Source organism: Oncorhynchus clarkii, chromosome 8, assembly GCF_045791955.1.
Source record: "Oncorhynchus clarkii lewisi isolate Uvic-CL-2024 chromosome 8, UVic_Ocla_1.0, whole genome shotgun sequence".
Classification (NCBI taxonomy): domain Eukaryota; kingdom Metazoa; phylum Chordata; class Actinopteri; order Salmoniformes; family Salmonidae; genus Oncorhynchus; species Oncorhynchus clarkii.
Window position 1 is genome coordinate 19,796,612 of NC_092154.1, and position 11,463 is coordinate 19,808,074.

At 40.9% G+C, this 11,463-nt stretch overlaps 1 protein-coding gene across 1 annotated transcript; it reads right to left on the reverse strand.

Moving 5' to 3' along the window:
* Positions 1-427: 427 nt before the first annotated feature.
* LOC139415560 (ribosome production factor 2 homolog) lies at positions 428-11,463 on the reverse strand. The gene is made up of 10 exons (XM_071163670.1): positions 11,330-11,463; positions 10,987-11,119; positions 10,847-10,884; positions 5,242-5,281; positions 4,810-4,891; positions 4,621-4,697; positions 2,370-2,469; positions 1,475-1,577; positions 1,194-1,338; positions 428-983 (listed from the first exon to the last, which is right to left on the reverse strand). Exons 1-10 carry the CDS (start codon positions 11,350-11,352, stop codon positions 795-797), a joined length of 930 nt encoding a protein of 309 aa, XP_071019771.1. The 5' UTR covers positions 11,353-11,463; the 3' UTR covers positions 428-794.

The window sequence follows — 11,463 nt, forward strand, 5'->3', positions numbered from 1 at the left end:
AAGGGCCGCGGCTTTTGTGGAGCGATGGGTACGATGCTTCGTGGGTGACTGTTGTTGATGTGTGCAGAGGGTCCCTGGTTCGCGCCCGGTATGGGCGAGGGTACGGTCTAAAGTTATACTGTTACATATGCACATGCTACACACTCACACAACATGCAGACACTTTCATACTGACTAAACACACACAATCATATATCCTGATGCCCATATCTACCTCTACAGTATCTCTGCACATGGTAAATATGGTATTAGAACTGATCCTGTATATAGCTTACTTGTGTTATTATTTCTTGTGTTATTCTTCTACTTTTATAGTACTATCAATATTTATTACTGCATTGTTGGGAAAGAGCTTGCAAGAAAGGCATTTTACTGTGCATGTGACAAATCAATTGTAAAACCTCTGAAAAGAACATCACAAGACAGATGTACAAAATAAATGTAATCATTGAGACAATGCTTCCGCAGTGCACAAGTAGAGATTAAAATACAGAAAATATTAGAGTTTTATTTTAGAACAATGACACCTTATTAAACTACGCATTTTTAAATGTTCTTATGCACATACATCTGCCAGGCTTGCCTTTCACACAAAGCATTTCCAGATTAAGCTAAATGAGCAACAGAATGAAGATGATTTTCATGTCATTAACAAGAGACATTGACAAACATACCTGCAGAAGGTAAACATGTATGGGGGGGTAATTCTTTCATAATTAATGATAATTCTGAAGACATCGGTCAACATCCACAGTTAGCGTGACGTGAAATGTCCTTTAAAGCCTGGGAAGACTTCACTCTACTTCTACTTTGGCTGTTTTTTTCGAGGACGTCTCTCCCTCCGCAGCGGCTGCCGGGCCCCTCCTCTTCCTCAGACCCTTCATCTTACGTGTCTGGAGCTTGGCCAGATCCTGCTTCTGCATGTGCAACCTGCCAAACTTGGTACCAAAGGTATCATGGGATATGTTCTTCTTCTTCTTGGGCTGTAAAGAATAGAATTGACAAAGAACATGAGGACTGATTGATTGCCTTGATGTTTAATTTTACTACATAGATACTTCTAAATGTGGCCAATGGCACACAATACAATTGTACAATTAAGATACTTTCAAAAATAATAAACCTTATGTGACATTCAACATATGACTCTTGAAAGAGATTGAAAAAGATGACTGCAACTAGTTGTTTCATACCTTCAGAGCCTTGGGCTGTCTGTGAGCTGTCTTGTAGAGGTCGTCTGATGCCAGGTGTGTTCTCCGCAAGACAAAGTCAAAAGACGGCCCAATCTCCTCCAGCTCAATCCTTGGTGTACGACATCCAGACTTCTTCAACAGAGATCTGGAGAACCCCAAAGAGTTTTGACTAGTGATCATTTCAGGGGTGAAAGATGCAGATCATATGTAATTCAGCCTTAATCTGTCATGAATAATAGGTGACATTGGTAGATGGTCTAGCTGCTAGCAGGCAGACATACCTGTAGCTGCGCATGTAGATTTTCCCCTCCAGAGCAGTGAAGTGCAGGACATGCTCCAGACCAGCTAGACGCACTGAAGGCACAACAGGACCCCTGAAGAAGTCTGTACGACAAGACAATAACAAAAAAAATGGTCAATAGCACCGCCGACATGAAATGCAATATTATTACAACCTACAGAAATACTACGGATTGTGAAGGTATGTTTCCCCCCAAAAAAATTCTATGCTGAACAAAAATATAAACGCAACATGTTATGTTGACATGTTAACAGCCAGGTCGCAGTTGTAAATGAGAACTTGTTCTCAACTAGCCTACCTGGTTAAATAAATAAATAAAAAAGTGTTGGTCCCATGTTTCATGAGCTGAAATAAAAGATAGCAGAAATTTTCCATACGCACAAAAAGCTTATTTCTCTGTAATTTGGTGCACTTTTTTTTATTTTTTTTTACATTCCTGTTAGTGAGCATTTCTCCTTTGCTTAGATATTCCATCCATCTGACAGGTGTGACATATCAAAAAGGCCACTAAAATGTGCAGTTTTGTCACACAACGCCACAGATATACATTTTAGGGAGCGTGCAATTGGCATGCTGACTGCAGGAATGTCCAACAGAGCTGTTGCCAGAAAATGTAATGTTAATTTCTCTACCATAAACCTGCCTAAATATTTTTTTATAGAATTTGGAGGGGATAATGAATTTATTTCAATTGACTGATTTCCTTCTATGAACTGTAACTCAGTAAAATATGAGAAATTGTTGCATGTTGCGTTTATATTTTTGTTCAGTAAAGTTAGAGGAATTTTTTTCTAACTGAAGGGGTAGGACTAAAATTAACCTCACGACATCCGATTAACACCAAATTCAAATGTTTAGCTTAGACTAAACTGTACCTGTAAGAAGGCTCTTTAGGCGTTTGTGGTCATCATCATGGTCAAAAGCCTCCCCTGCAAACACCAGCATCGGTTTGGTCCCCTCAGGACATTTGCTGTTCTGCAATGCATTGGAAACAGAACATAAAATTACAGGAGGACGATTATGATATAACAGGTAACACCAACTTCACTTGTTTGCAGTCCAGAGTGTATTGGCATGTTATCAGTAAAACAAAAATGAAAAAAATTCAAAGAACAGGGAAACAGTGTGGCTAAAATGGTGTTAAGATCTCTCTTTTGACAAACATATCAAGACTGTTCCAAGGACAGCTTTTTTTCCCATCTACGTAACATTGCAACAATCAGAAACTTTGTCAAAAAATTAATCCATGCTTTTGTTACTTCTAGGTTAGACTACTGCAATGCTCTACTTTCCGGCTACCCGGATAAAGCAATACATAAACTTCAGTTAGTGCTAAACACGGCTGCTAGAATCTTCACTAGAACCCCAAAATTTGATCATATTACTCCAGTGCTAGCCTCTACACTGGCTTCCTGTTAAGGCAAGGGCTGATTTCAAGGTTTTACTGCTAACCTACAAATAATTACATGGGCGTGCACCTAACTATTTTTCTGATTTGGTCCTGCCGTACATACCTACACGTACGCTACGGTCACAAGACGCAGGCTTCGTTATTGTCCCTAGAATTTCGAAACAAACAGCTGGAGGCAGGGCTTTCTCCTATAGAGCTCCATTTTTATAGAATGGTCTGCCTATCCATGTGAGAGACGCAGACTCGGTCTCAACCTTTAAGTCTTTACTGAAGACTCATCTCTTCAGTAGGTCATATGATTGAGTGTAGTCTTGCCCAGGAGTGTGAAGGTGAACAGAAAGGCACTGGAGCAACGAACCGCCCTTGCTGTCTCTGCCTGGCCGGGTCCCCTCTTTCCACTGGGATTCTCTGCCTCTAACCCTATTACATGGGCAGACTCACTGGCTTACTGGTGCTCTTCCATGCCATCCCTAGGAGGGGTGCGTTACTTGAGTGGGTTGAGTCACTGACGTGATCTTCCTGTCCGGGTTGGCGCCCCCCCTTGGGTTGTGCCGTGGGGGAGATCTTCGTGGGCTATACTCAGCCTTGTCTCAGGACGGTAAGCTGGTGGTTGAAGATATCCCTCTAGTGGTGTGCTTTGGCAAAGTGGGTGGGGTTATATCCTGCCTGTTTGGCCCTGTCCGGGGGTATCGTTGGACGGGGCCACAGTGTCTCCCGACCCCCCCTGTCTCAGCCTCCAGTATTTATGCTGCAATAGTTTGTGTCGGGGGGCTAGGGTCAGTCTGTTATATCTGGAGTATTTCTCCTGTCTTATCCGGTGTCCTGTGTGAATTTAAGTATGCTCTCTCTCTCTCTCTGAGGACCTGAGCTTTAGGACCATGCCTCAGGACCACCTGGTCTTATGACTCCTTGCTGTCCCCAGTCCACCTGGTCGTGCTGCTGCTCCAGCTCCAACTGTTCTGCCTGCGGCTATGGAACCCTGACCTGTTCACCGGACGTGCTACCCGTCCCAGACCTGCTGTTTTCAATTCTCTAGAAACAGCAGGAGCGGTAGAGATACTCTTAATGATCGGCTATGAGGAAACCAACTGACATTTACTCCTGAGGTGCTGACCTGTTGCACCCTCTACAACCACTGTGATTATTATTATTTGACCCTGCTGGTCATCTATGAACATCTTGGCCATGTTCTGTTATAATCTCCACCTGGCACAGCCAGTAGAGGACTGGCCACCCCTCATAGCCTGGTTCCTCTCTAGGATTCTTCCTAGGTTTTTGCCTTTCTAGGGAGTTTTTTCTAGCCACTGTGCTGCTACACCTGCATTGCGTGCTGTTTGAGGTTTTAGGCTGGGTTTCTGTACAGCACTTTGTGACATCAGCGGATGTAAGAAGGGCTTTATAAATACATTTGATTGATTGATTAAGAGGAAATAGTTAATTTGTAGTTGTTCATTCAGACCACTGAAAGACCAAGGAGGTGTATTCGTTTGGCTTTTTGTAGCAGTGTGAGCGTACAAACATTTGGTGACGACACTTAAAGAACTAAGATTCGTAGAGATTAAGAACGTACAGAACATCAGGTGGTGCTGAAGGCACTGCTTAATTATTTTTTTTTTTTAATCTTATTGACAAATCCAGAACTCACATAAGTGGTATCATGCAGCAATGTGAAACAACGCAGCTACAAATGACTATAGGAACTGCAGAAACATCACCTTGATCGCACTCAAGGAGTTATACTTCTCAATGCCCAGCTCAATCATATCCAGCACGTGGAAATCAAACAGACGACCTGTAATCAGCAAAAAGGAAAGGAGAAAAACAAGGTCAAACCCTTATCTGCTGTGAAAATTACTAGACATTTCTTGTCCAGTCTCCCACTGATAGAATACAAAAATGCTTACCAAATATCAGATTGTTTGGCCTTTTCTTGTTGTGCGAGCCAAACAAAAACAGAGAGCTATCCGTTTTCTTCGAGAAGAATTCCTGTAGACAGAAAATATTAGTGATCGGAAATGGCAGTGCAATGAATATATTGTATTTGAATGTGATGCTAACTAGTACACTACTGCAGTGTTTTTTATCCTGGTCCTGCGGACCCAAAGAGGAACAAATGTTTGTGTTTTCCCTAGCACTACACGCCCGATTCCACAATAATTCCAGTGTTGTGCTAGGGCTACAACAACAATGTCCCTTGAACCAGGACTACTATATTGAAACACTCACTATACTGTATATTTAGGAACTAGAGGAATCAAAAACAATTAGAATTCTCAGGTTAAACAAAACCGTTTTTAAAGGGTAATGAAGACATGTAATATCTCAAGTTAACTGACCAATGATGAAGAATCTTCAAATGGCCTGGTTATATTTTTCCTGGAAGGAAAGACAACATTTAGTTTACATGCAGGATAAAAAAACACACATTTCTCAAGTACCAACAATAGATGGACTATTTATGTTTTGTTATTATTTCAGTATAGTCAGTCCTTTATGCCAAAGTTCCTATAAATATCCAATGTTTACAGGGGGAAAATAAAACATGAAGACTAAATACAATAATTTCAGAACTACCACAATACTGGATAGGTTAAAATAATAACAGTTCTCCTACTTGAGAAAAGGCCCAGTGCAGTCAAAAACATGATTTTCCTGTGATATAGATATACATACATATTAGAGGTTGAATGGCCGATTAAATTAGGGACGATTTCAAGTTTTCATAACAATCGGAATTCGGTACTTTTGGACACCGATTTGGCCAAGTTTTTTTTACACCTTTATTTAATCTTTATTTAACTAGGCAAGTCAGTTAAGAACGCATTCTTATTTTCAATGACGGTCTAAGAACGGTGGTTAACTGCCTTGTTCAGGGCACCCACCAACCCGGAAGCCAGCCGCACCAATGTGTCGGAGGAAACGCCGTGCACCTGGCAACATTGGTTAGCGTGCACTGCGCCCGCCCGCCACAGGAGTCGCTGGTGCGCGATGAGACAAGGATATCCCTACCGGCCAAACCCTCCCTAATCTGGACAACGCTAGGCCAATTGTACGTCGCCCCATGGACCTCCTGGTCGCGGCCGGTTACGACAGAGCCTGGGCGCGAACCCAGTCTCTGGTGGCACAGCTGGCGCCCTTAACCACTGCGCCACCCAGGAGGCCCCGGGGCGACAGATTTTTACCTTCTCAGCTCGGCGATTCAATCTTGCAACCTTACAATTAACTAGTCCAACGCTCTAACCACCTGCCTCATTGCACTCCACGGGGAGCATGCCTGTTACGCGAATACAGTAAGCCAAGGTACGTTGCTAGCTAGCATTAAACTTATCTTATAAAAAACAATCAATCACTAGTTAACTACACATGGTTGATGATATTACTAGTTTATCTAGCGTGTCCTGCGTTGCATATAATCGATGCGGTGCATATGCGCGAAAAAGGACTGTCCTTGCTCCAATGTGTACCTAACCATAAACATCAATTCCTTTCTTAAAATCAATACACAGAAGTATACATTTTTAAATCTGCATATTTAGCTAAAAGAAATCCAGGTTAGCAGGCAATATTAACCAGGTGAAATTGTGTCACTTCTCTTGCGTTCATTGCACGCATAGTCAGGGTATATGCAACAGTTTGGGCCGCCTAATTTGCCAGAATTTTACGTAATTATGACATAACATTGAAGGTTATGTAATGTAACAGGAATATTTAGACTTATGGATGCCACCTGTTAGATAAAATACAGAAAGGTTCCGTATTTCACTGAAATAATAAACGTCTTGTTTTCGAGATGATAGTTTCCGGATTCGACCATATTAATGACCTAAGGCTCATATTTCTGTGTGTTATGTTATAATTAAGTTAATGATTTGATAGAGCAGTCTGAGAGATGGTAGGCACCAGCAGGCTCGTAAGCATTCATTCAAACAGCACTTTTGTGCATTTTGCCAGCACCTCTTTGCTGTGCTTCAAGCATTGCGCTGTTTATGACTTCAAGCCCATCAACTCCCAAGATGTGGCTGGTGTAACCGATGTGAAATGGCTAGCTAGTTAGCGGGATGCACACTAATAGCGTTTCAAACGTCACTCGCTCTGAGACTTGGAGTAGTTATTCCCCTTGCTCTGCAAGGGCTGCGGCTTTTGTGGAGCGATGGGTAACGCTGCTTCGAGGGTGGCTATTGTTGATGTGTTCCTGGTTCAAGCCCAGGTAGGGGTGAGGAAAGGGACGGAAGCTATACTGTTACACTGGCAATACTAAAGTGCCTATAATAACATCCGATAGTCAAAGGTATATGTTATACAAATGGTATAGAGAGAAATAGTCCTATAATAACTACAACCTAAAACTTCTTACCTGGGAATATTGAAGACTCATGTTAAAAGGAACCACCAGCTTTCATATGTTCTCATGTTCTGAGCAAGGAACTGAAACGTTAGCTTTCTTACATGGCACATATTGCACTTTTACTTTCTTCTCTAACACTTTGTTTTTGCATTATTTAAACCAAATTGAACATGTTTCATTATTTATTTGAGGCTAAATTGATTTTATTGATGTATTATATTAAGTTAAAATAAGTGTTCATTCAGTATTGTTGTAATTGTCATTATTACAAATAAAACTTTTTATTTTTAAAATCAGCCGATTAATCAGTATCTGCTTTTTTTGGTCCTCCAATAAATCAGTATCGGCATCAAAAAAAATCATAATCGGTCGACCTCTAATACATATACAGTCAAAAGTTTGGACACACCTACACATTCAAGGGTTTTTCTATATTTGTACATTTTTCTACATTGTAGAATAATGGAAAACATCAACACTATGAAATAACACATATGGAATCATGTAGTAACCAAAAAGGTGGTAAACATGTCAAATTATATTTTAGATTCTTCAAAGTAGCCACCTTTGCTTGATGACAGCTTTGCACTGGCTTGGCATTCTTCATTCTCTCAACCAGCTTCATGAGGAATGCTTTTTCCAACAGTCTGAAGGAGTTCCCACATATGCTGAGCACTTGTTGGCTGCTTTTCCTTCACTCAGTGGTCCAACTCCTCCCAAACCATCTCAATTGGGTTGAGGTCGGGTGATTGTGGAGGCCAGGTCATCTGATGCAGTACTCAAGATCGGTGGAAAAACGTAACTGTCCTGCACAGAGCCCCGACCTCAACCCTATCGAGATTAACTGGATCGCCAACTGCGAACCAGGCCTAGTTGCCCAACATCAGTTCCCGAACTTACTAATGCTCGTGGCTGAATGGAAGCATGTCCCTGCAACAATGTTCCAGCATCTAGTGGAAAGCCTTTCCAGATGATCAGAGGCTGTTATAGCAGAAAAGGGGGGACCAACTCCATATTCAATTCCCATGATTTTGGAATGAGATGTTCGACGAGCAGGTGTCCACATACCTTTGGTCATGTAGTGTACCACAGTTGCCAAAGAAAACAATATGAAAGAACACATTTACCGGTAGAATCTTATTTTTCGTTGATATCATATTAATAAGAAAATTCTGGTTGCTAGAGACCCAACCCAGTTGTTCGTTCTTTATGTTCTGTTGCCATGCTCAGTGGCAACATTCTTATCCCTTGCTTGCTGCTAGCTAGCAAACTTGCTACGGCCACGCAATCACTACCACTGTAGCCAGAATAACAGCATTTTCATTGCATAACCCCATCACGCAAAGGCTATATCCATATCAATACATTTAACAAAACAATATGTATTAAGTCTTGGCTATAACATGTCCTGAGCGAAATAGCCAAGGGGTCTCAAATGGTTTAGAATCTCTATTCTTACTGCCAGATCTGTTTTCCCTAGTCACTGCATGTGATTCTTCAACTATTTTGTTTAAAATGTATTTAGAGGCTATATTTAGAGGCCTGTGAGCTAGGATCTCTTTTTTTAGGGGAGCCCTATAATAAAAACAATTATAAAATACAAAGAGTTGATAGCCTAAATTGCAATGCCTACAAAATTGAAGGCCTATTTTTTATTTGGATAGGCTTAAATTAAACATTGAATTATTAAAGTGATAGGCTAAAGAACTTGAGAATGTAGATCATTTTGAATACATATGGATTTCAATAAACAAATGGATAAGACTTCTATTCTCGTTGATTTAGTTCCTATTGCAACTCAGAAAAATGACAGAATGGATGACATACTGACTGACTGAACGAGGGATGAATTAAATGTTCAAATATGTTGGAATGACGAGTTGCACGCATCACGCAAGCTCTGCACTTTATTTGGCTAGTAGGTAAATAGTAATTTTATCCTAATCTAGGCCTATGACTCCATGCCTCCAGAAGGGCATCTTCTGAGGCGGAGGGGTGCTTTTCCGAAGGCGCATGCTGCTGTGGTGCTGCATGGAGATGTGGTGCTGCACAAGCTCTTCAATTGGGCAGCAGTGTTGCGATGGAGGGAAAAGCCTACTACACGGAGACTACCTAAGACAAGTGTTATTGTAAAGTGTGGGAATAAACTAATGCTACACTAATCCTACCTCTCCCGTGTTCATTTCATAGTCTATATCTTCATGAAACGATTTATATAAATCATATCAAATTACTTCAATTCATATTAAACCCTCCTACAGGATATGCTTTGGCAAGATTTGAATATATTTATATAAAAAAATATTGCAGAGTGGCAAAACCTCCTGTGGTCATACATAATTTATAGATTCACCAAGAATCTATTATTCTTGGAAGATACTACTGGTTATAATTTATTATTCCTGGTATATGCTACTGGTTATGATTACCGACAGAGCCCAGAGAATGGGATGGTGCAATATTGAATTAGTCATATTTTGAGGATGTCCACATCACCCATCACCCATAAGCTCAGCAAAAAAAGAAACGTTCCCTTTTCAGGACCGTGTCTGTCAAAGATAATTCGTGAAAATAAATTGCAATGTCCGTACTGTGAGACGCCAAAGACAGGGCTACAGGGAGACGGGGGACAGCTGATCGTCCTCGCAGAGGCAGACCACGTGTAACAACACCTGCACAGGATCGGTACATCCGAACATCACACCTGCGGGACAGGTACAGGATGGCAACAACAACTGCCCGAGTTACACCAGGAACGCACAATCCCCCATCAGTGCTCAGACTGTCCGCAATAGGCTGAGAGAGGCTGGACTGAAAATGCAGTCCATGAGGAGGAGATGCACTGCAGTACTTAATGCAGCTGGTGGCCACACCAGATACTGACTGTTACTTTTGACCCTCCCCTTTGTTCAGGGACACATTATTCAATTTCTGTTAGTCACATCTGTGGAACTTGTTCCGTTTAAGTCTGTTGTTTAATCTTATGTTCATACAAATTAAATGTAGTTTTTGTCCATGCTGTGGAGATCCAACACTGATGTTTCAATCCGCTAGGTGTAGGCATAATATAGATAGTGCCATCTAGACAAATCCACTACATTAGCTACCTAAAATGTGAAGTAAACTCAAATGACTAATAGACAACTTGAAAAAGTGCAGGATACCTATTTATAATACCTATAATGTTAGACTGTAATCATAACATGGTGTTTGTTGACAGATTAAATGTTACGTTTACGTTCATGTTTCACACATGGCTTTTCTTATGATCTTAACAATTTGCGTATGGATCTTCTTATGATCCTAAAGACACGTACATTCAACATATGGGCAGGTATCTAGCTCCATAACGTCACCAGGCGGTAAATTTGTTAAGACCAACTACAGAGCTCCAAACCTCTTCCATTAACAACTTATTTTCAGATTTCCCACTCACAGATAGTCCTAGCATAAGAGTCCTTTACTAAGAAGCTATTTGTTTCTTTTTTTACCCTTTTCATTTCAAACAATCACAGTAAGGTAGTTATTTGTTACCTAGAACTGATTTGAGAGAGATAAAAACGGCTTGACTGGTACTTTAAAAATCAATCACTTACTTTTTGTACAATACAGCACTTGGTTTCTTCAGGGCATACTGGAGAAAAAAAATTATTCAGAGTTATCTAGCTATCTGGCACTCAAAACTTGACCATCTTCAATATTCTGGTAGGGGAGGGTCGACCGTCAGAAAACGTACAATGTCCTTCAGTGCCTGAGTGACAGTCATACTGGTGTTGCCTCCTTTCATGATCATGGCATTCTTGACGTTCTCTGTAAGCTTGGGAGCTCTGTTATCAAGAAAGCGCTTAGCCCTCTTCGTCTTAGGTTTTCTGAGGAAACAGTCATTCAACAGGAAAACATTTCAGCTATAGACAGCGTGACACTTGAGTAAAACAACAGATGCTTTGACAGTATATTTCGTTTGATGGAAGATCTCAAACTAACACGGTTTGAAAGACTACAGTAGCTACTAGCTAGGTAGTTAACTACATGGCTAGCAACTGACGTTAACTATACAATAATAAAATACCACAACGTACATTACTCCTTCCTTTTGTTTCATTTTGGTGACTTCACTCGTGTGCAATTACAAATCGTGTGCAATTACAAATCGTGTGCTTGATGGCGCTTGCTTTAAAATACTCCACGTGAATTCACAACACCGGAAAATGTC

Excerpts from the sequence above, each read along its gene's own strand:
- LOC139415560 (XM_071163670.1), bottom strand. The coding sequence starts at position 11,352 with ATGAAACAAAAGGAAGGAGTAAT. Across the intron at positions 10,885-10,986 it reads CTCAGGCACTGAAGGACATT|TATGCCCTGAAGAAACCAAG; the intron begins GTACGTTTTCTG and ends TTTTTTCTCCAG. Across the intron at positions 2,470-4,620 it reads ACTCCTTGAGTGCGATCAAG|AACAGCAAATGTCCTGAGGG; the intron begins GTGATGTTTCTG and ends AATGCATTGCAG.